The 27,328-nt window shown below is 26.3% G+C and overlaps 1 protein-coding gene across 2 annotated transcripts in view; it reads left to right on the forward strand.

Annotated features, from left to right (window-relative positions):
• Window positions 1–16,499, forward strand: part of LOC124421315 — a 37,438-nt gene extending 20,939 nt beyond the window's left edge. For both annotated transcript variants that reach the window (XM_046956295.1, XM_046956296.1), the window contains one exon: window positions 16,358–16,499. In XM_046956295.1, coding sequence (XP_046812251.1) covers window positions 16,358–16,484 — 127 coding nt within the window. In that variant the 3' untranslated portion in view covers window positions 16,485–16,499. The remainder of the gene's footprint in view (window positions 1–16,357) is intronic.
• The last annotated feature ends 10,829 nt before the right edge of the window (window positions 16,500–27,328 follow it).

The raw sequence follows: 27,328 nt of genomic DNA on the forward strand, positions 1-27,328 counted from the left end.
TAGACTGTCTATCTCAGAAAAATATAAGTTGTTTATCAAGTGTATAAGTTCAAAAACTAAAAGAAATAATTAAAATTTCATAAAAAATAATTTAAAAAACGCAATTAATCTATTTTAGTAAGAGAAATACTGCGATCATACATATGTATGAATTTTTGGTTTTAAGATTAAAAATAAAAAGAATAGGCAGTAATGTAATTACACTGAAACGAAATTTTAATGAAAGTTTTCTCCAAAAAATATATAGTCAAAATTGCGAGTTTTCGGTAGACTTTATTTTTGCACCTAAATTTGTGAATTAGACCGTAAACAAATACGACTGAAGTGTGTTCTGCTCGTAAAAAAGTGGTGGAAGCAACACAAGTAAATGCGTTTAAAAAAAATAATGATTTCAATTAAAAGTTTAAACAAACCAAATGGATGGTTGATTGTATATATTCCGGCTTTTTAAATTTATGACTAATTCTTCTTAGTTTACTTGTGTTATTTTCATTATTTATTTACTCCAATGAGTAGCTACTTAGTGATGATCTAACTAAAATTTAAAATATTTAAATAAAATGTATTTAATTATTAAAAAAATAAAAGAAAGTCGTGAGAAACCTTTTGTTAGCAATTCATTGTTTTTAAATTTTATTTTTCTATATTTATGTTATATCTGAAATATTTATGTATTTAAAGAAAAATGACTCTGGATTATATTTAAATATTTTAATTATAAACTTTAATTATTAGGCGCCAAACAACTAATTTGTTTAAAAAATGTTCCTCCCAATGCCACGCAGTTTTATTCTTCTAAAAATTATTATACGAAATTATATACAGCAAACATATAATAACCAAATGCTAAACAAGTTTATCGATAAAATACTTTTATTAATGAGTAGTCCTCACTCTTACGTAGGAAATTGTATATAATATGTATGTCATTTAAGTCTTGATAACCAAAGAATGATAAAACATGAATACAATTTGTATTATTTTTCATGTAAGGGTTTGCAAAATATTATTGAAAAGCAATAAAATTAATAAAAAACAATCAGGTTTCTTGTTATTTAATTAACCGAATAATTTTAAATTATTCGATTATTAACCGCTTTGATTGCATTGATTCAAATCTATGAACGTTTTTGAAAATGTTCTTAACTAAATAACGTATTTTTCAAATTGTTTTCAAATTAAAAAGTGTAGCCTTTAAAATAACCATGATAATTACAAGAAACGTTTAACAAAATATAATGTCTAATATTTATAAAATTTTATTTTTTTCTAAGTTTTGTTTTAATTAAACTTAGAAAATTTTCTTTCAAAAAATAAATTATTTAAAAAAATAAAAACGGAACATTTTTTATACAAGGGAGCGAAAAAAATGTTAAATATAGGAGAAATAATCCGAGATATTTTTGAAAATATGAATTATGTATGAATGTCGTATTTTTATGTGAAAAATATATAAATTTAGCATGAAAATACTACTAAAAATACTTGAAATACGTTTGAAAAAATTTTCAGTTTCAAACTTACTTTCAAATTTGTTCTCAAAGGCTATGTATGAATTTTAAATACTTATGTTTTCAAATAAATATTTACATTCTTTCGAAGGTTTTTGCTTATTGGAACATAAAATAAAAATAAAAATGTAGTATATTGAATTTTGTATGAAATACACATATACATATGTGTATCAAAGTTATTTAATTTTTTTCGGATTTATTTTATTTTTCCAAGTTTGGTGGATTTCCTTAAACAAGTGTCATGGACAGCCGGCCTTCGGCTGGGCGGATGGATTTTAAACTCTCTTATGTATTTTATGCCATTATGATTATGGAAATTGTGATACTTTTAAATGTATCATAATTTCATGGACTCTATGACACTTTAACTAAGTCGGTGTGTGAAATAACAAGTCGGTGTGTGAAATCCTTGCGCCCGCTGTCCAACCCGCTTTCTTATGGAGTTGGGAGCTATTTCACTTATTTTGGGAATAATTTCATTGAAAGTTATTTTACACAAATATATTGGTTAACTTGGGAATTATTTAATATTTTTTGGGATTTGTTTCATTCGGAGTTATTTTGCCTTTTCTAGAACTTAAATTTCGAAACTTTTTGGGAGTTATTTCATTTGGGAACTATTTCACTGTACCGCTTAAGCATCCATACACTGAAAAAAATCCATGCCTAATATATACGAAAAATGTCGTACATTGTACGTAACTTTCGTTGTTTCGCACCACGAAATTCTTTCGTAATATTGTACAAAATATTTTAGTGTAATGCAAAATAATCTTTAAAAAATTCATTTACATTAATTGAAAAAAGTGAATTTTGAATAAATATCGTAAAATTTACGAAATATTAATTTATGCAAACATTTTTGTTCATTTAAAAAAAATTTCTAAGTTTAGTTAAAAATTATTCTCCCCACGAATTCTTCACTTTTTTATGAAAATAGTTTGTGAATTATATTTTACTTTTTCTTAAATTTTATAAAAATGTTGTAGTTTTATTTAATGATAATATAATTAATATCATTATGTTTAATTTCGCTAAAATTTAAGACAAAAAATTATGAAAGGTTTTCGTAAAAATAAAAAAGAGATTCATTAAATAATATTTCGTATTATACAAGAATTTTTTGTAAATATTACGAAAAAATAAGTTTTTTTTTCGTAAAGTTGAGCATGGAATATTTTCATTACCACTTTGTTATAACTTTGGGGTTTAGAGAAACTCTATACTCGATAGCAACAGCAAATACTTTATATACATATCTATAGTAAATAAAAAGCAGTAAATATTTCTATTTTGCAAACGAAACTTTAAAACAAACAAAAACTTAATTAGAACATAAAATAAACATTTCAAAATAAATTTGCTACTACCGCAGTCGTATTAGAATTAGAAAACAAAAAACACTGCTTTGCCAAAAACTATTATACATTTTAAATTTATTAGTTTTTGACGCATATTATAGAAACTAAAATTCTTTGGGAACTAAAGTCTACTTCAAAAACGAAATTTATTTTTCTCATTTGTTGTTAATGAATTAAAATTCCTCATTAAGGTGTTAAATTGTGTGTTACACATTTCGTTTTTTTTCTCCTCAATCTAAAATCGATTTATTATAAAGTTTCATGATTTGAATACTTAAAATCGAAATCAAAACAATTGAAATTTGTACTGAGAGCAAAAGCAGAGAGAAATTGTGATTTATTTGAGTTTTATCTAATGCAGGTATGGGGAATTGTAATTTTAAAGTGATATTAGAATTCTTAATAACTTTCAGTTATTAAACAGAATTTTATATAATATATTGTGTAAATAACTTCCCCTCGCTTTATTTTTCATATATATTGTTTATGTAAATAACAATATTTTTAACGCAATTCATTCACAAGGTAAAAATCGGTGAATAATTTTTAATATACACATATTTATATATCGAAGTCGGTATCTACATAAGTATTAAAACTGACCAGAGTTTCTTTTGGGAATCGTAAAATTGTCATATCCAGCCTTGATCTACAATAGAATTTAAACAGTAAATTAAATATTTACTTATTTAAGTATATGCCAATACATATATATAATGAGATTTCATTGGGCTTCAACCACAATGCTGTTAATAATAGATTTATGATTTTTTGGCTTAATACGTTAAAACTAGTAAAATGAAATTTTAGAATTCAAATTATTAAAGATATCATTCAATGGTATTTAAATCGCGTTTAAATAATTAATATTCACTAAATGGTTTTACATATTCCGAAAATCAAATAGTTGGAAATAAAAAAATTCTTCGTTTGATCATATGATTTGTTTGGCTTCAAATGTCGGAAATGTTAAAAGGTGATAACTTTTAAATTAATCTCTTGTTGGGGAGGGGTATATCAAATTCATGTAACAATGCGAGCGCCTGCTTGCTACTAGTTCGTAATTTTTGAATGACATTAATTGGATACTAAAAGTCAAAGATTAAAATCATAAAAGAATTAATCATGCCAAAAACTTGGAGAGTGTTTTCCTATCTACATAAGTACAAATGTATGTTTCATTTTTCAATAAACTAGGCGGCCTTAGAATAAAAATTGATTGGTATTTAAGGAAATAGTGTCATCATTCAGATATTGTATATTTCTGCTCTAACATGAAAGTGTAAAAGATTTTAAATGATTTTCCAGAACGTTTGAAATAAATGCATGTGCTAGTGTGTGGATGTGTATGAGAGTTTTACTCTTGGGAATTGTTTAGATTTTGATGGTGCCAACAAATCACTAAAATTGTCAAATTTTTTTGTTGTTTTCATTTTTATAGTTGTCTAAAAAATGTAGTAACATGAAGTTTTTCGGTTTGTCTGCTACGACTTTTGGTTTTTGCTGCTGTTTGATTGTTTTTACGCAATTTTCTGTGTCTGAGTGCTGCTGATGCGCATTACTAACGATGATCTTATTGTTGTATTCGTTTTCTATAAAATTTATTGACTCAATTTTTTAACATTATTGTTTTCTAATAAAACGTATCTATATGATATTCTTGGGTGTATTTAACTTCAGAGTTTTAAAGGAGTGATGTTTTTTAAGTAAAAAGTTGTTTAAGCAATAACAAAACAATTAAGAGTGTTATATATTTGACTATGTTGATTCATATGTATGAATATATTAGAATTGAAATTGAAAGTTTTTGGATCAGCACTAATATTGGTGTAATTATTTTGTAAAAATTTCAACTCCTTCATCTGCAATCATATTTCATGACTTTAGTATACAATTCTACAAGAAAATTTAAGATATATAAACTTAATTTGACAGAATTTGGATGCACTGCAATGAGCAAAAGAAAAAATTATAATACCGAATTTATGACAAAACTATTTTAAAAATTTAGACAAAAAATATTTCAATGCAAAACTATTTATATTTTTAGGTTATATTAATGGGAAATTATGAGAAAAATAAAAAAACAATCCCAAACTATTTTGCATTTTTCTGTATAACCTACAAATTTCGACAATTTTGGCAGCTATTTTGAAAAAAGCGAAAATAATATGCCTCTTCAACTCACTTAAAATTATTTTTTGAACCAAAAATGCTCTACAAAAATTTTTAAATCATTTAAATGACGACTTTTTACTTATTTCCTGAAATTTTAAATCTTAATTTTATATACAAAAAATATTTTTAACATTTCCTAACTTTTGTTTAACAATTAAAATTTTTAAATTTTTAAAAATATAATACAGAAAAATACAACTTTTTATTAAGACATAAAAACCGGATAACCTGGTTAACCTGGTTAACCAAAAATCGAGGTTTTCAAAATCTGGTTCACAAAAAACCGAAATTTGCAATAAAAAACATTTTTTGGTTTACAATGATCATGATTTTCTCTCCTAGACAAATATTACGATTTCATTCTTTCGTTTACTGAATTAATGTGTTGTATCATTCTGTGTTTATATCTATATATGTAAAAAATAATGTGTGTTTGTTTGTACATATGTATGTTTTTTGAACTTATAGACTCCTAAACGGCTAAATTCTTTCTTGAAATTTTCACAGTATCTTCCTGTATGTCTGGAAGGAACTACAGACTACTTTTTACTTCGAAATTTTAAGTGGGCGTGTTGTCACATATACATGCAAAATAATTATTAAAAACTGCATATAACTACAGTCGTACCCTAGTATTTATAAAATTATTAATTATTTACATCGTAGCAAAGCACACTGGGCATAGCTAGTTTTCTATAAGATGAAAATATTCTCAGTACAGTATTTATAGCATCTCACGCTGACTGCATTGAGGAAGCAACATTATCATCGTCATCATCAGCAGCATGTGAGCCAAATTTTTAATAATCGCCAGTTTGTCTTTGGATTAGTGACAATGTGTTTGTTTGTTCAATTATTCGGTCGGTGTGAAACCTTTTCCGTCACTTTGTATTAGAGGCGAGACAAAATATTTACGTTGTTGTTGAAACGCGTCAAATAAATTGAAATTACTTTCTAAGGCGATATTTTTATAAATTTTCAACTTGGTTCGTTAAGTGAAAATATGATCATTATTTTGTATATTATTTCTCTACGTAATTTCTTTTTATTTGTAAATGTCATAATTAAAAGAAAAGCGGTTGTTTAACTGTAGACCGTAAACAGATTTAAATGTTAAATGACATTAAAATGTTTACTAACAAGTAAGTTTGCGGTGATGTATTTAATTAATTTATCTATCAATAAAACATGACGGAAAATGAAACTTGCATCGATGCCGTTAATTATGAAATCCAAAGAAACCACTTTCATATTCTTCATGCTTTCGAACATAAATACAACTAAATAAAATATATTTTAAAGTATGATTAGTTGTTTTGTTTGCTGTCAATTCAAAGAAATACATATATTTTATGCATATTGAATATGTTTAAACTAAGATCATAGAATAGAATAGATATAGAGTTGCGAGTTTGATTTAATGTTTCAAAAATATTTCTTACATCCCGATTTCGAAAAAGTCAATAAAAAATCGCATCTTCCCAATTTCTATATATTTTCATCTTTCAGCTCTCGCGACTGTATATTCAATTCTAGATTGGGATAGATGCTGATATATCATATCTAAATTGTAATTTAATTTTTATTTATCTAATATTCATAAAAACATTAAAATATTTTTTTTACAGTTACACCAAAAAAATGTTACCTAATCTAAAATAATAGACATATTTGAAATTTGATATATTGTAGACCTAAGATCAAAAAAATTGAATTTTGAATTATGCAAGTCTTGTAGTAAATAAGCGATATATTGGCAAATATTTACATTAGAGGTGTCAGAAAAATATTGATTTTGCTCAGATGTGTCTTTTTACAGTTTTCAATCAATTTCCGGCATGGATTCCCATTATCCGATTTAAGTAAAATTTTACAACAGTCGAATCAATTAGAAAAAATATATATTTCAAAACTTTATATACACACACATTTTTGATTATGATCTTGTTTGCTATGATATACTGAATCAAAACTAAATCATGGATTATATTAAAAAAGAGCATAGCAAACCTGTCCCTTTGCGGATTTAAGTTATAATTACAATAGTAGTTTCAACTGAATGATCAAAAATCTTATTTCCTATTTAAGTTCGGTGTAAAATCCCTTAACCCTTTTTCAAACGGAATTAGTGCCTGTGAATTTAATCCACTTATAAAATGTTGCAAACTTACAACATGCCTAAAACTATTTGAATTTTTATTGTTTTCTAATTCCTTTCAAGATTCTGGAAGGTTTTCATAATACTTATTTTAGTGGAAAATCTTATAAATGGAGAAGGGTTAGAAAGTGAGTACTTACTTTTGATCTCCAATCGATGACAAATATGTCCTATTTTTAAATATGTGTACTCGTATACACATAGTTGATTCACACAAACCAGCCAGCTATCTATCCAATCCATTATAAATATATGTGCTAATGCAAAAAATTAACAGCAAAATATACTAAAATTAAGTTCAAAATCTATATTTAAAATTTTACGGCGGCTAAAAGCGAAGTGCATCTAAAAACACACTGTAAACAACATGAAAACATAAAAACATCAATTCATTAGTTAAATCAAATAAAAACAAGTAAGAGTGTTGTATTCGGTTTGACTCGAATGAAACTTACTTATGTCGAATTTCATCTATATAGGAGCGTAGGGTCAATTATTGATCGATCCTTTCGTATTTTATTTGTGTCGAATTTTATCACTACACCCTTTTTTTAAGCCATTAATGAGCGTTAATGTCATTTTCTGAAGGGGACCTTATATAGGGGATACGGTCATTTATGGACCGATCCTCATAAAATTTTGCATAGTGATTGTGATACTTATGTCTAATTTCATCGCTATATTCGTATTTTTAAAAAAGTTATGACTGTTAAAGCTGCTTTTCGAGGTGCCACTTGTATGGGGGCTATCCGAAAACGTATCGGTCAACGGTCCCATCTTCAATACCAAACAAACCTTACCTATAAGAAATATTTATGTGAAATTTCAACCATCTAGCTCTATCCATTCGGACTCTATCATGCTTTCAACAGACAGACGGACGGACGGACAGACATGTTCAGATCGTCTTAGAATTTAATGATGACCCAGAATATATATACTTTTGTGGGTCTTTGACGAATATTTCGATGTGTTACAAACGGAATAACAAAATCAATATACCCCCATCTATTTTGATGGTGGATATAAAAAAACCGAAAACACTTGTTTTTCAAATGTTTCTTCTACCAGGAGGAAAATGGAAAAAAACATGTAAATATTTCATAAACTTTTATTATACATAATAACCGATAGAGAGTGTATAAAAAATTCATGTTAATTTATTACGATACTCTATACAAAACATACCTACATGTGGTTTTGCCTTTATGCAATTTCGTGAAGTCGAAAAACATATAGCTAAAAACATATCTTTTTAAAATACCCATTTATTAAAGAAATATATATTGAAATTATGGATGAAAAAACAAAGCTGTTGTAGTATCAACGGAAAAAGTGCAAGGTGGGTGTATTTTTTACGTTGATTTGAGTTGTTTTTGCTATTTTCGTCCTTTTTTGTAGGTGAATTAGTCGTATATGTTTTTTTATATTGTTGATGATGTTTTTGCTTGTAAATTGTTGTAAAATATAAAATCAGTGCGATTCTATTCATTCTTTTTTTTGTTGAAAATCATTACAAAAGAGTCTATTTCTATTTAAAATAATAAAAAATAAACCTTCAAAGAAGGTCCCCACTACACTTAAATAATGACGCTTATTATATAAAATAAATTTACGGGAAGTAATAATGGAGGTATATTAAAAATATAAACATTTTTTTATTAAAGGTTAATAAAACTAAATTTCCATACGAAGTTTGATTTAAAAATCGTTTATAAAGTTTTTAAAAGATAAAATTTTCAAATAAAAATTTGTTACTATTATGATATTTCTTTCATAAACATGCCGACCTGCTGATCTCTTGACAAAAGCTTTAAAATAAAAATATAGTTTACACGAAACAAAATTGTGAATACATGAACAAAGAATTATTTTTGCCAATTTTTTTTAATATAATATAGAGAAAAACGCATAAAATTTTCAAATTGCATGTTTAATAAAATAAAATAACCTAAATTTATTAAAAAAAGTATAGTAGAAATTGTGACCTCATTACTGGAGGTAATATTAAGATCGTTTTTATGTAATTTTTTGCTGTTTTATCTAATTAACATTGCAAAAGTAACAAAAACAAACAATTTTGTATGTAATATAAACAAACAAACCTAAAAAATGTATTGTTGATTGTTGTATTCGTGAGTTGCATGAATGGATGTTTGAAAATTTTGCCTATTTAGCGGTTTAAGTAGTAGATTTAGTGTTTTTTTCTTTTATAAAATTTAAAAGTTTTAAGTGATTAAAAAGATTTATTCTTGGTTTTGAGTTGAAGTTTAAACGAAAATTTTGTATGAAAAATAAATGGAAGTGTTATCTTGTCAACATTGGTCCAACCAAGCAAACTTAACGAGTTTATTTCATATTTATAATAATTTTAAATAAAGATCTTTCTTGCATTGTTCAACTGAAATTTAATAAAAATTACTAATAAAACCATTATTCCATAAAATATCGAAATATAATATCAAACAAAAATATTAAAACATTTTAAACGATAGAGTTTGTGTTTGTTGGGTTATATATTTTTCAACTAATGCATTCTCACGATTAGATTTATTCTATGTAAACCTATTCTATGGTAATAACTTTCGGAATATGGGGTTAGACTTAAAAGTATTTAAACGGCCACTTAAAATTACGATTTTAAGAAAATTTCCTGAAAAACTTTTTAATTTTTTTAAATAGAAATTATAAATGAAATGAAAAACACATGAAATTTGCATTCGTCGTTTTAGTTATAAATAGTTAACATTACTTGCATCTAAACCTAATTACTCAAAGGTGATAATTATTTTTTTAGGTTTGTTTTGGTTTCTTTGTGTATAGGTCAGTCGGGCTGTCAGCATGTCTTTCTATTTGTTGAAGAAACAGGTAGTGGTGGTGATACATATGTATAGTAAAATAAAAATAGCAATGGCTTAAAAACAATTGATATTGCAAATTATGACTAGTAGAAAACAAAAAACCGACAGCAATAAAAGTCTATGGTAATTGCGAAAAATATTATTAGATATGTAGGTCTTTGTAATACAAATCAAACGATTTCTAATTCCTTATATGTTAAGTTTCTGTAATAAGATTAGTAACTGCCACTTGGCTAAGACTTCCAAGCAACAACAACAAACATAACGAACAACAAAAATAACGAACCAACCTATGTACTCAAAAATTATGTAAAACAACAACAGCAACAACAAAAAAGAATCTATAGAGTGGAAAAAATCTCAACATTAAGAGGAAATGAAAAAAATCAACAATAAATTATAATTAATTGCAGTTTATTTCCCTTTGCAAAAAAAACTTGAAAATCTCAACTTAAATTTTAAATTAAATGCAAATGATTTGAATAGCTTCTTCTGTTCTGTTTTGGGTCTTCGAGTTGCTTGTATTTTAGAATTTGCAAGCAGAAGCTCAACTTTCTACTTAATTGTTGTTGTTTTTATGAATTATTAAATTTTATTTTGCATATTTTTCTTATTGTTTTGGCAGAGAAAATCGGGTAGAGTTTTGTAGGAGGCTGGCTGTCCACATATTGAATGTGTGGGCAAATAAAATATTGAGACAAGAAATTGCAATTAAAATTTATAATGGCTTCATTCAAGTATGTATTTTGCATGGTAGTAAAGTAGATCACTGGCACGAAATAAATTTCATGTAAGTTTTGTTGTCTGTTGCGTTTAATATCCAATTTTAGGGCTTAGAGTTCAGCAGAAGTTTTGGATCATATCAAAGAATGTTTCAGTGTAGGTATAACCCGAAAACTCAGCAGGAAACATTATAATAACGTTGTACATAAATGTATACATTTACTGCTACAACTTAGTGTGGTATTAGTTGGCTTAACCACAGCATTATATTGCATAATATCTGTGTTCATAATCAATAACAAACTAAGTCGACATAAGATCGAATTGAGTTATGATTTCCTTAATATATGTATTAAAATTCTACATACACAGGAATTCCTATTTTTTGACGAAATTTCATTATATTCTTTCCCAAAAATGCGATTTCATGGTCTAAAAAATCTAAATAATTAAAAAAAAAACGGAATAAGTATGAAAATTGGCGATTAAATATTTAACTTTTATTTTCCAAAATAAATGGAATTATTAAGCAGATATAAAGATGCAGACAATAACATTACGTTTTAACTAGACAATACAGTAATCAATTTATTGAAACCACTTATAAGCTCTTAATTTATTTAAACCAAACAATATTTAAATTATTCTCAACTATGCACTATACTCTTCAGAAGAGCATTCATTGTTCTCGCATTTTTCGTATTCATTTCTAAATTTTTATATTTAAAAGACCTGGCATGTTGCCCTATCTCACTGTGGTGCTTTTTCAACCACTGGGTGAGTAAAAAGAAATAACTCACCACTGCCCCTTTATGTATCATACACTTTGCTCAAGTACTTGATCCACCCTGACATAATGTCGCCCAACCACACTATTATGGGTCTGTTTTTTTTTTGTTAACGGCACCTAGAATTGGTAGTCCGAAACACAAATCATAATAATGGACAAGACTTTATTTCAGTAGTCATAGAGACCCACTAAGTGATAAGTTGAGCATTCACTCAACCATGTAGGAAAATCGCTAAATAAATCAAAGAGAGGGCTGTGCCGACCTTGCACCACGTCCATCCTTGCCTTCTTATTAGATTAGATTAGATTTTAATATTCAGTTAAATACTGAATATTAAAAACTACAATTTTTTATCGTTATATTCCCTTATTTGCCTTATGGTTGAGAGGGATGGCCAACATTTCTTATACAGCCGTTAACTAAAAGTTTGTTTCTTTATAATTGAAATTTTAAAAGTAAGCAGCATTTTTTGGTCTCAATATTTCGATTGTACTACATTCTACGTTCACACTGGCGAACATATCAAAAATAAAAATGGTAAATTAATTTCATAATATTTGAACTAAGTATATATACAACTTATTATATTTATGAGCGAAATTTCATAATTAATTCATAAATACGAACCATTTTTAGATTTTTTAATACTTTTCTTTTATATTTATATTTGAACATATTTATGGCCATAATAATAGTTATAATGAAGATGTTGATGATGCTGCCACTTCAGAAATCCAAATGTTGCACTCTAATTAATGTGTGAAAATATAAATAAAATAAACGAATGAGTGCCTTTACTTAACTCGCTGATGCTTACTCAAAGTACTTCGTTAAATTCCACGAATATGGACCGAATATAAATTTTAATCAAACAGGTTTAAAAAAATATATTATACACCAATTTGTAGTGAAAAATATATTGAAAAAAAAAAAAATTTTTTCATCTACGAACGACCGTTGTTGGCTTCTATAGCCGCCATTTATGTCAACGTGTTAATCGAAAGTAGGTGAAGATTTTTACATTTGGTTACAAAACAATAATTATAACAAGTAAGAAGCAAAATTCAATCACAGCTAGTATAGAACTTGGTTTTGCAGATTTTTTTTTCGAGATACGAGTATATAAAATATTATTATGAATTTAAAAGCACTATTTGGTGCGTTCAATTGTATGAGGGCTAGGTGAAAGAATGGACCGATGTTTCAATAGGGACATCATAAGTGTTGTTGATAGTTACATCATACCTACAGTAATGTATAAAATAAATTAAAATTCTCATACAATTTTAACTTAAATCAAAATCAATTGTCAATCAGCCATCCAATCCGGCCATTAGTCAGATGTATATGAGTGTGTATCGATTGCATTGCAAAGTATTCTAAATAAAATGGATAATGATTTAATGACTTTAATTTAAATATTTATATTTTGTTTTGATTTTATTGGCTTGACATATTAAATAGAAATTAACACTAATCGCATACTTATTCTAGCACTGGAACGAACACATTACATACATACATCACCCATAATCTAAGGTGTGCAAACAATGTTAAACTAATCGATAACTTAATAGAACAGACATGTTGTTGAACACACAAATCGGAATAATATAAAAGATACAAAAGATTTATTTCTAAAGGGGAGCAGTATCTGATTGATAGGAATTCCAGTTATTGAGACATATTTTATTAAAAAAAACAAAAATCGACATTGCCAATAAAATATTATTGGATTAAGAAATACCTAAAGTTACGTAAATAAACTATTTTCTTTTTTGCGTGTTTAACATATTTGCTTCATATGTATAGTAAAAGTTTTCGTACAAACAGGTGTTTGTTTGATACAACTTCATTAGGATTTATGTATTTCTCGATACTTATGAGACATTTAAAAATAACTATTATAGTTGTTATACGGTTTTGTTTAGTACTTTTTACGAGTAAAAGTTTAAATACTGACTGGAGAATAGAAAACAAATTCTCTAGAATTTTTCTTAACTTTCTCATTCATTTTATTAGCATGTTGGTTTCATTTCTAATATACAATATATATTTTTTACATTTATTAATGCTAATGTACTGCTAGCACGTTATTTCCATGAAATTTTTTGTTTATCATTTATTTCCTATCTTGAAATTGTCGAAGTGCAGCTATTCGTAACTTCTCTGATTGTGATTTTGTTGAACATGCAATAAACTGAAAAAACACACAATAATGGGGAAAATAACAAAAAATAACTATGTATTTTGCCAACACAAATTTTATCTAATACGAGTAAGTAAATAATGTAAAAGTTGAAAACGTTATTTTTATTTTCTTCGCGCTTTAACTGTAATTATATCAATATTTTGTGACAAAACTGAAAGACAACAAATGATACATGTATGGACATAAACCAGGCCTAACTAATCTTGATGCAAAGACAAATAAGAATACAATTCAAAATGTAAAAAATCCATTTACAATTTCATTAACTAAGAAATTATATTTCCCCATATGCAGTCTCGCGTTTAACCTTGGCAATGCAAATGATAAAACGCCCTTTATTTGTTGGATAGGCAATGTGCGTTTGTCAAATGTCCAACCATATGTATGTACATTAGAGGGGTCCAAAAAATATATATTTTGCCTATTTTGTTTATTAGTGTCTGTTACAGCTACACGTGTAAAGTCAGTGTGGCTGGGTTAACAATCCTTAGTCGTTTTTCGTTGAACTCTGAGACGTTCCGATGCGAAGTATCGATTTCCGTGGGAACGCTTATTAGTGTCTAAAACTTACTGATGTTAAATTTTACCAAATCGTTTAAAAAGTGTAAAATTGTGTAAATTTTTTAAAATTTTTCATAAAAAATTGTGTTATTAAAATTACTTACATTTAATTTTGACCAATGTCTTCTGAAGAAAATTACACGTTTAATCGATTTCCGCCACGGGTTCCTATTTGGCTAAAATTTTACACCAGTTAGTTTTTAACAATTATGAACAAAATAAGACCCATCTAAACAAAATCAATTTTTTTGGACACCTCTAATGCACTTCGAAATATTACCTCGTAGTTTTAATTTTTCCAACAAATAAATATTTTTATTGAGCGGTCTCATATTAAACAAATTATTATGTATGCGAATGTGTGAATTGGCACATTGAACACCTTTGGGGGATTTTTTCATGGCAAATTGATGTGCAACTTGTAACGTAATTAGCCAATGTATTTATTCATTTATTTAAGTGCACGTACATAAACTTGTACATATTTGCAACAGTGGTAGTTGAAGTTGCAGTAACACTATTTAATTGTTTATAAAATGTTTTATTTAAAAGAAATGTTTACTTTTAGTTTTATATAGTTTTTATTTGGCAATAAATGCGAATAATTCAAAGAAAACTGGAGTTTTATAAAATCATTTAAATCTTGAATAATGAATACAATTTTTCTAATAATGTGACCTAGGATAAAAGTGAGGTTTATGTAAAATGCCTAAATAAAATTTTATACTGGGAAAGTTGTATACGTAACATTTTGGTATGTTTTCATAAAAAGTATCCGTTTCCATTTCAATTACTGGCTACCAGCATATAAAATCATATAATTGTCTTCTCTGCACCAAAATTTTGTTTCATTTAATTACTTATGTATGTATATTTGCCCAAATAGCCCGTAAAAATCTCTTTTAAAATTTGGTTTATGCCACGTTTTAAAGTAAACATCTTATTTGTCTGTTGGTCTGTTGTCTTCTTTACGCTGTAAAAGATTCTAATTTTCCATCCATTTGCCAGCAAATTGCAAACCCACTTTTTATGGGTAGTAGAGCATACACCGGCGTTTTTATTATTTACTCTTATAATTTTGGCTTAAAGTTATGGTTAATATATTTTTTAAAGTACGTGTATGTATGTATATATGTATGTGTGTATATATGTATGTATATATGTATGGGAGTGGTGACGAAATACTTTATAGTCTTTTTAGGATTAAAGTGATCTTTCAACCCGATTTTAGTTTTTTCGGTAAGACCAAAAAAATCCTTTTAAAAAAGTTTTATATATACTTTGGTTGAAAGATCACTTTATTCCTAAAAAGACTATAAGGTATTTCGTCACCACTCCCGATTGATTTAAATAAGATTCTATATTATTAATTTCAATTATTATGTTTAAACATGCATACATATTTATATATGTAAATTTTTATTAATTAGCATGTCGAAATGTTTATAGGTAATTAATGGCCTTTATATTCAAATTACGTTTATTTTTTTAAATTATTTTAATTCTTGTTAGAACTTTAATGAATATTATTAAGTCTTAATTTTTTACCATAACGAGTAAGTTATTAAAGTTTATGTTAAATATTCTGTATTAAAAATTGGGCATGTTTAGATTATTGTTACATTTGCAACAGAAAATAATATTAAACAATAAAATATGATTCAAATGATAAAAAATTGTAAAATTTGTTTTAAAAATAACAAGTTATTATTTCTATTTCATAGGGAGCGTTTAATTCGTTACCTTTTTAACTTTGTTCTTCTTTAAATTGTATATTTTTATTTCACTTTGTGGTTTCGTTTCAATTCTATTATGAATTTCGTTTTGTTTAATTTGTTCGCTGTTGTTGTTAAAATAAATATCAATATAAAGAAGAGTTAACAAAAGTGACGACAAAAAAGCTATAATTATTTATTTTACACTTATACCCATAAGACTATAATAATATTATTTACTTACATATTTGTCTAATTTCTTATCTTTAACTTTTATTTACAGTGGTCGTTCCTACAGCAAAGACAGCCAAAAAAGTTCACAAAGTGATTTGAGTTTGACAAGTGTCAGTGGTGGTGGAGTGGCTGGATCACCAAAATTATTGGCTAAAACTCCTTTGAGTAAGTATTAAGTATTAAAAGAAAATGTTATACACATTAAATTGCCCTAAATTAGGCAACATTTCAGTAACATTAAAATTAATATTACTGCAGTTTGAGAAGCATTATTTATAACTCTAACAGAGTTTGAGAAATATTTTTATATTTAGTATGAATAAGGTATAAACAATTTAGTACATACTATATAGGTCATAGTAGTACCCACGTCTGATTTTTAATACATTTTACTTAGAAGACTTGTAGATACAATGAGAACGTAAAAATTGTTTTTGGTTTCGCTATGTTAAGAAATATTTACTTGGTCTTAGTCAAAATTTGGGGGTATATGCGTCTTCAGTTGGTTTGTAAATAACAAATTTTTAATCATCAAAATATAGATTTTTCATGATTGACAATAAATGAAGATTGGAAAAATAATAAAATTAAATTGCCAATAAAAATTCATGGATTGAAATATCAGATCACAATAACGGGATCTATAATAGAGTAAAGTAAAAAACGAGCTGCTAACTAACTAACAGCTTGTTAGTTAGCAGTTAGTTAGCAGTTAGTTATGCATTAGGCCGTTAGTGGCTTCTGTCATTTAATTTTTTTGTCTTAATTTTTATATACATTTATTTAATGTTATTTAAAATATATATAGTTAGTCCTATATATTATAACCAAAACAGATTTTTTATTGTTCGAAATACAAACTAGATCAAATTTTATTTCATATTTTCGAAACCAACATCCAAATCGTGGTATAATAATGTAATCAAAATATTATTTACAATGGAAGTGCTACAATAAATTGAGTAAGTATTTTAGTTAACCTGAAATACACATTTTTCCTTTAAATATTTGTTAAAATCTAGCATATTTTAAGGCAGACGATAATATAACAAATGTTTATAATCATGCCCCTAATGTTGTTTAATAATGTTGCGCTTAAAAAATTTTCTCTTTCTATTATTTAAAAATCGTTTCCATCATTCGATCTCTTTGTGCTCTTATAATAAATATTTATTTTAAAAAAATAAGTTAAATAAGTATTGTATAATCTTTATGTTCTGCTCAACAACAAAAACCGGCTTTTTCATTGGGCAAGTGTATTTCATAAAAAATCAAATATAAAGAGTTCTGTCTGCTTGAGTTCGACTTCAATAATGTTATGATTTTATTTTGATATGTGTATTCATCTCTTAAGTTGCTCACCTTTTGTGTGACTTGGAACTAGTGCTTTTTCTGGTTGTTGTCGCTGACAGTCAGATGTTGTTGTGTGCACAAAAACAAAGCAAGTTGAAATGAAAATGTTGTAAGCAAAACCAGCGCAAGTATCTTTTTCAACAATTCAATCAAATTTAGTATGAGTTTGTAAACGGTTGTGATAGAAACTTATGAAAGTGTGTAGTTAGTGGATTTTAAAATTATACCGACAGAATATAGTATTTAGCGTATATTATTGTTGCGATTTTCAAATTTAAATAATAAAAAATATAATTTTAGATAAAAATGACAACAAAAGAATTAAATTAAAGATTTCGAATATCAAAAAATGTCTTCATTAAAATTATTTTTTTTTATTAAATTGAAAAAGTGTTATAAATTAATAATGATGTTGACGATGATGACCTGTGATGATAATAAAATTTAAAATAACAATGAAAAATGGAAAAACTGTAAAAGCTAAATGAAAAAATATGTTTGTGTTATGTACGTCACTATAAATAAATTACCACCAAAATTTAAACAAATAATAAATATTAAAAGTGTATAAAACAACATAATTTTATAAATTTGTTCATGTAATTCTTAATAATTTTAATTGTGGTTTGTAAAAATCAAACACCATTAAAAACCATAAGAAAATTTTAATAAATGAAAAAGTGTCTAAGTGTTTTTCAAACTCCATGATCATTTGGCTATGGATATGGTAATGGACATACATAAATGGTTTTTTATTGTTGTTGTTTTTAGCTGCTGTTATCTAAATTTTCTCAATATATATGATAAATATAAGATAATTTTTTTAATTTAATTTTTTAACTAGTTTCCAAATTCTGACATATAAAGTGAAGGAAAATTTTAATAACATTTTTAAAATTCTATTGAGGTTTCTATCGATTACGAATGTAAAAATTTGTCCCTAGTTCTTTAAATTTTTTTATGCTTTTTTGCTAATAGCTTTTATTTGCATTATAATTGCATTAAAACTCCTTTTTTGAAATAAAAGTTGTATAAAAAGTTAATAAATAGTTTGCCTTTCTAAATGAAGTTTTTTACCATTTCTTGTGCAATAATTACAAAATTAGAAAATTTAAAAGAAAATATAAGAAATTTTGTTTTGGACATTTTGTACTGAGATCAGATTTGCTATCTCTTTTTGAACAAATAATGTCAAAATGGGGTTAGGGTTGATTTTATAATTCCATTTTAATGCAGTTTTTATATGAAACCAATTTAAATTAGTTAGTAAAGTTGATGTAGTAGGAAAAAGTTTCATGTTTTTGAAAAAAAAAAATGTCTTATAATAAGACAATACTTAAAAACATATGATCTTATGTATTCACTCTCTTCCTATAAAATTTTTAATCTCCAACACAAAACAAGTATTTTTCACTGGTAAATTTTAAAAAGAAACAATAACAAAAAACAAAATAATGACCATGATTTGTAATCTGGGCTGGTTATAAGTACGAGTATCTCTTTCCGACATTTTTTCTTTTTTTTATATTTTTTCAAATCATTAAAAAGATTTGAACTTGTTTCTTTTTATTCTTTTTATTTTATCGTTCGTATTTTGTTGTTTTGCACTACAACATTTTGCGGTTTTCACCTTTTTTAGTAAAATGTGTGTGTTTGTGTGTGATGTGATAAACTTCTCTAAATGAAATAAAATATAAATACAAAAACAACTACAAAAAAACATTCCTTTTACGTTTAATTCTCGTACTTTATTTAACGTCTTTCTATAGTTTCATCATTTGTTTCGTTGGCGTTAAACAACTTACTGTCAAGTTGAATCTTGCCACTGCTAGCCATCATATACTACTACATATGTACATGTTCTACGATAATGTCTGTCGTTCACGAATGTCAAATTACCTTTTTGGTCGAAGATGGAATTTCTTAGTTGCCATTTTTATTACTAGTATTTCCCAACACATTGATTTGTCATTCCAATAGTGAATTATTTGAGTATTTTTCATACAAATATAGAATTTTAATTTTGTTGTTGTTGTTGTCTTAAGGGTACAATAATTTTGAATTAACACCATGAAAGTAAAAATTCGCTTAAAATTCTGAGAATGTTTGGGATTAAAATAATCCTTGACATGAAAAGGCAAAATAATTTTAAATGTAGAAAATAATATTTATTATTATTGGTTAAGAATTTGGTAGTTTTATGTTACTTGGGTTAATATGCCTTTTCTTGAACCCTTTTAAGATACAATTTGTATTATGTAAGATAAAAAAATTAAAATTTCAATGTTTGTTTATTTTTGCAAAACAAATACAGTTTTCTTCAATATAATACAGGTTCAATTCAGAGAAAAATTGATAATAAACATTAAATAATTTAAAAAAATTAACCGAATTTTAAACAATAAAAATGCGTATGCTTATGTATACATATGTATATAAACAAAAATGTTATAATATATTATATAATAAGTTTTATTTCGATAAAATGTATGCTATGAATAAATCATAAATATAAGTACTTAAAAATTCATACGCTATTTAAACATGAAATCGGTAATGTGAATACACATAAATCATTATTTTTTGGTTATCTTAGAAATAATGAGGAATTATATTTAAGCTAGAAATGTTTAAGTGCTATTATCTTAAGCTTGAGTATGTTGGAATTTTTATTTTATATCGGAAACTATATGTTTTGAGTTGTCATAAACCTTTCCATTTCCAGTACTACAGTTGGTTCTAGTTGTGATTATAGAAATTGTAGATAAAAGTTGAAAAACTCAGATGTTCTGTTTTCGTAATTATATCGTCTTTTTCAAATAAAAATTCTAATATAGTCAAATATCTCAGTTACGGTCATTTAAGTAAAAAAGAATACAATTCGTCATACTCTACGTTGGCCATAAAGCATACTAAATATGTATGTACTTACTAGTTTAGTTTCTAATAACAACTATAAAACAATAAGAAGGAAATTAAAACCGGTGAAAGAATTAAAATTTATAAATTCAAACATCTTATACAAAGTTGGATTTTATAAATCAAATTTTATTTTACAAATATTTTAATTTTTTTTCAATTTTGCTCGGTTATATTCATATATTTCTTTGGTATGGGAAAATATTGAAAAGATTTTTTATTACACAGTTTTATAAAAAAAAATCGGATAGAAAATATATTTTTTGGATCTATAAATAATTATTTACTACTTACAGAAAATATGAGTTTACAATGACTTAAGGTCCAACATAATTAATTGTTAAACTAATAAACTTGTTGTTATTTCTTAAAGAAAACTATTGAAAATTACTTAAAACAAAATCTGTTAATTTATCAGTTGATTTTATTTTATTATGTTTTATTTTGTTCACTTAATGTACTTATAGGAAAATTAATATAAATAATGCATATTACTTATATGTATAATGAAATTTTGTGGCCAATGAAATTTGACGAGTCATTTCTCCCCTTCTTAAAATCACCTTTTTTACTCGTATAACAAAATTATATCTTCATTGAAGAAATACGATTCAAGCTTAATTTGATAAGTAGATAATTGTTTCAATTAATGTTTACAGCTACAACAATTTTTTTCATACATATACATATTTTCAAAAACTAAATTCATAGTAAGAATAGTAAACTTAAAAGCTAGGTTTTAATTTTGCTGACTTTAAAACAAGACCAGTTATTCTAGTAGATATATTTGTAGTTGTATCTTTATCTACGTTTTAAATAAGAATAAATTTTGTTCTTTTTTGTTTTTGTTAGTTTTTCTGAATATTGTGTTAAACTGTGACATTTTTACTAAAAAAGCACAAACATACCAAACTACGTCGATTCATACATATATAAATACCTGCATACATATGTACGTAAATGTACATACATATAAAGTACATTGTCGTACCTACCGACCATATGATATCCTACACCAGTCAGAAATTTTTAAATAAAGCATTTAATTTGATTTTAACTTTATTCCGAAATATTTTTACTTATTGTTGACAAAACAAGAGATATTCTACAAAAGGGCCCATAACGGAGTAGGAGTAAATATGGGCCTATCCTTACAAATATTGGTGGAAGAATTTATGTCTACTTCAATGTTATTTATTTAGAATTTAATCATGTTATTAGTGTTTATAAGCGAATTTTGACCTTCAAGTCATCTTTTGAAGGGGAGTTTGTAAGGGGGCTAGGGTCAAATCCGTAGTGTCATTTAAAGTTCTATAAAACTAAGTTTTGACTATTTTTGTTAAAATAATAGAATATTTAACGTTATTATTAGCCCAAAGGCTCTTTTTCGGGAGGTACGATTGTATGGGGCTAGGCGAAAAAATGGACCGATTTCAATATCGTTTTTTGATCTTTGGACAAAAGAAGAGCATGTATCTTGAAAATTGAGACCTGTAGCGTGCGCACAAGGTATCGACTCAGAATGTGATTCTGATTGGTATACTTTAAGGTGGGTTTGAAACCAATATTTTTTGGTGTTACAAACATCAGCACAAACGAATAATACCCTCCCCACTGTAGTGGTGTAGGGTATAAATACATGCGAACTAAATGTACATATATTTTAAGTTTTTATATAATGGAACGAACGAATGTATGGACGTACATACATAAATATGTACATATAAAAAAAAATTTGTCAAACTTGAGTGCACGTGATAATTGTGTTTTATTTCTTTCAAGTGGTAGTTTTTGCGTTTTTTTTTTTCATCAAACGACCTTCGTTTATGGTCAGTTGACAGAGAGTGTAGTGAGAACAGTAGTTTGAAAATACATAACAAGATGCTTTACTTAATATATAAAATTTTTTATAATATATTAAAAGAAATTTGTAAAAAGTTAATTAAAACGTTTAATTTACTTTTCTAATAATAATAATAATAATAATAATAATAATAATAATAATAAAAATAATAATAATAATAGTTTATATATTCCCATTTTTCTCTCACCCAAACTACTGTCCCACTTTAAAATCGTATTTAATTGGTCAGCAGTCAATAGCGGTAATTTTTGTGTGGTTTTATAACTAAACGGAAGTGGTACGTTCCCCCTTAAAAACCTTCAACTTGTGCCAAAAGGGAAATTTACAATTTCTATAAAATCAAAGCAAAGCAATATAATGTTAAAGGAAAGAAACTATTCACAAAAATATATCAATTACACTACAAATCACATTCTTTAAGCACTGATGCATTTGTAAAGAGATTGAACAATGAAAAAAACGCAACTATCTTACCAGGTAGTTTTAAATCATTATTTTACTTTTGTTATTTTCTTTCTTCTGGTCTACTGATCAGTAGTTGTTACACCGTTTTGATTATTTTGTTATTGTTGATAAGTCTATTTGTTGTTATAGTTTTGCTCTATAATAAATTTATGTCCAATTGCAAACGAAATCATTGTAATGAAAATGAAAATAATAGATAGACAGATTTGATGAAATTTTGTGAAATAATAGACAGACGGCCGACCATATGAAACCAATTTATGATGGTTGTTGTTGCTGCTTTAAACACAGTGAAAGTATATAATTGTTGTTGTTTTTTATTTCAATAGATCTTATAGAAGAAGTAGCATGAGTCTCTATTGTCTAATTTAGGAAGATGTTTTTTTTCAACTTGATATTACAGTTTTTTAAATTCATTTACACAAGAGCAGGCTCTTTTAAGTGTTGTGTGCTGCCTCCATTGCATTCGATTGTGTTTAAATCACTATATTCAGACAAGTGCATGGGGTTTAATTGAAGTCAAATTTAAATTTTATTTATCTATCTACGTTGATTATTAAGTTTTTGTTAAATTTGCATTTATTTGCATTTTGTATCAATATTGCATAGAATTTGAATTTAAATGTTTGTTTTCGCACAAAAAATACGGATTTTATTTAAATGGCAGTTTATAATAACATTAATATATATTCAAATGAAAAGGTAATCATATACAATACTTGTTGCCAAACAAAAATTTTCCATTCAAATTAATACCTGCATAATATGTCTGTTTAAATAATGAAATAAAATACAGGTTAAAGAAATTTCTTAATTTTCTAAATTTTAAATCTCAATATTCCAACATCCAAGTTTATACCATTTGAACCCATTCCTTACTTATTTATTTAATTAATTAAAGAAGTAGTTTACTTAATTTAAAATTAATTTATTAACAACGGGTTTTTAATAGAATGTTTCCAAACAATTAACAACAGTCATAAACATATTTTGCCCGTGCTTCAAACGAAAGTGTCTGAGTATGTTATTTAAAGTATGTCACCGGTTTGTGTTTAATTAAACATCGTCGTCATTGTGTTTATTTAAATCACTTGAACAAATATATTTTTTTACAATTTTGCTACTTTATAGTAGTACTGATGCCATTAACTGAAATGTAGTTAAATTTAATGCAGAAAACTGGCTTTAGGTGTAATAAAAGGGAAATTAAGTTTATGAATATTTGATTGCAAAAGAAATCATATTTTAATGTATAGTAATCACATTTTCAATACAAATATATTTAAATGAAAGTTTTAAATGTGATATAATTCTAAAAAAGTAGAGTTAAAAATGCGCAGATTTAGAGAGGTTGGGTTTTGAATTTTTTAATTGCGATTAGCGTTCAATATCAAATATCAAGTAAAAACATGTAGGTATGTATATAATTTGGCAGGTAGGGTTGTAGGGGGGGCTAGGCGAAATAATATACCGATTTCAACCAAGTTATCTTGAAATAGCTACCTGTAGCGTGCACATAAGGACAGACAGACGTACGTAGCTAAATCGACTCAGAAAATGATTCTGAGACGATTGATATACTTTAAGGTAGGACCAATATTTTTGGGTTACAAACAAACATCAGCACAAACCCTACACCCACTATAGTGGTGTAGGGTTTAACAAATAAATATTTGTTTTCAAGTCAAAAATTAAAAAGTCCTTTGAAATAAATCTCCATTTCATTGAATTTTCCATTGATAAGCCATAAATGCTTCTTCTTAGAAAAGCATTTTTTGTAAAGTTATAGTTATCTTAATATTTCAAAGAATTTTTCATATTTTTGAAACAAACATTTGCATTTAGCTAAAAATATGCTTGCATTTCTTTTCCTTTTGATTATATGTATGTATGTTTATTATTCTTAGAAGAAGATTTTAATCAGTTTGATTTAATCACTCCAGCTGCAAAGTTTTTCATAAACAATTCAACGTCCATTTGATTGTTCTATTGTTATTAAATGTTTTTTATTTAAATTGTTTAATGCGAAATGTTGTAATTTGTATTTTTAATTGTTGCTTCTTCCGAGGTTAATTTAGTTCATGTTTCTCAAAATCATTTATAATAATTTCTTAGTAAAAAACTTGGTCTCTAGACTTCTATTCAATTTAAGTATATTTTCCTTTTCTTTATTTTTCATTCCATTGAATAAATAAAATACTTGTTTGCAAGTTGCCAGCTAAAATGGTCTTAGTCTTAAAAGTATTATTATTATGATTTTTTTTTTTTGCTTTAAATCAGTTTTTGTCTGGTAGTTAGTTATTAATGTTTCCATACTTTGCTTATAATTATGGGCGATTTTTATTATAACGATTTTAGCATTTTATTTATAATATACATATTTGGGGTTCTGTTGCTTCTTGATGTTTTCTTGTTGTTATTTTTTTTGTACACGTATGTGGTTATGCTCTAAGTTATATACTAAATTTTAAAATATTAGGTCTACTACAATGATATTTTTAGTTTTCGTAACAATATAACAATATATTATTATAGCAATGATATTATTGAATTTCTCGTTATAATGTTACAATTATGACCAATCATTTTTCTTATATATAGTTACTCGTTAATTTAAAGTTTTGTTAGATTTCTGCTTTTAAGTATTTTATTGTAGATTTGCTAACAAAATATGAAAAATTTACCAACCACCTGAACACTACTTTGGGTGTTCTTTATAGTTGTTTTGTAGTTACTGTAGTTTTTTTGGAACATTTCATAACAACACTCTAAATAAAAAATTGAATAAAGAAAAAATAAACGTCGCCTGAAGACGCGCTAGCTACTTTCAAAGAACAGAGAAACAAAAGTATGTATTCATTATGGAAACAAGTTATATTTGAAGTATTTGTCGAACCTTTAAAATACTCTTAGTTAAACGAATTAATTCTTTTACTAATGCACTTTAATCACTATGTAACAATATATAAATTATCTATCTAGTTTACTTTTTTATTAACTTTTGCACAGTTATACATACTTCTCATATATACTTCTCATAATGCAATGAGATGTAAGTGTTTAGCCTTTTTTTCAGCTGTTAACACTCTGGTGTTATTTTCAGCATTAAGAAAATGTTGCTACAACTGCAACTAAATACATATTTACATTTCCATTGTTATTTTATGAACAAGATATTCACAATTCAAAACAGTTCTCGTACACATTGTTAGTAGTAAATCTCCCATTAAAAATGTTTCATGTTATTTTTGCATACATACATATAACTACTAAGGTATTTAATCGACTAATCGTTGTTTGATTATTCGATTAATTTATGCCGGTTAACTTATTTATAAAAATTTGAATGATAATTTTAAATTATTTTACATTTTCTGAAGGGGAACTTGTATGAGCGGTAGGGTCAATTAAGGACCGATTTTTATAAAATAAGATTAGATCCCTTTTGATTCGCAAAGAACTTGTTTATGAAGAATTTCACAGCTGTACTCTCATTTTTGAGAAAGTAATGAGCGTTAATGTCAATTATGCCAATTATGAATCCATCCTCCTAAGATTTAAGAAAATGTTTTTAGATCCTATAAAACCTTTTGAAGTCGAATTTTATTGTTATATATGCTTCTTAAGGTCAGTTATAAGCATTAAAGTCTTTTTCTGAAGTGGACCGTATATGGAGTAGGGCTAATTATGGACTGATCCTTATACAATTTAACAAAAATATTTAGGTTTCTATAAAATATGTTCCTGTGGAATTTCACCGCTATAGATGTTTCTTTCAGACAGGGTCTTAGATCAATATTTCAATGTGTTACAAACGGAATGACAAATACAATAAACCCCCATCTCTTTTGATGGTGGGTATAAAAAGTTGAAAAACAATTTCACTGCGGTATTTAAATCCTGTACACATGTAAAATATTGTAACAATGCTTATTTATTTTTACATCCTAAAATATAGAAACGTTTTGAAACAGTATGGTCAATACTTTGTACTACGGCATTATGAAACACACTACTTTGTTCGTGGTCAAAGCAACTGACATTTTGGATGTCAGCCTAAAATTTTTTCTTTGTGTCTAATCAAACTAAGCTTTATTTTGAGAAAATTTGTGTGATAACAAAAATTCGATCATTTATCCTTTAGATGTGATCATACTTTCAATCTTCAGATTTCAAAGTAATGTTTCAATAAATTCGGAGGTGGTGGTAAACAAACTTTTGTTAGATGGGGAATTATTAATATCATAACACCAAAACTTATTAGAACAAGTAAAAAATGTTAACACTATTTTTTTAAGGGCATGGAATGTTATATTTACGTTTGGTAAAATCGTTCTTTCAACTCGTTTGGCCGCAGAGTTTAAATTTTAACAAAATAATTACTCCAATATTAATACTGAATGTATATATATGTATATA

This window comes from Lucilia cuprina, chromosome 2, assembly GCF_022045245.1.
Source record: "Lucilia cuprina isolate Lc7/37 chromosome 2, ASM2204524v1, whole genome shotgun sequence".
NCBI lineage: Eukaryota > Metazoa > Arthropoda > Insecta > Diptera > Calliphoridae > Lucilia > Lucilia cuprina.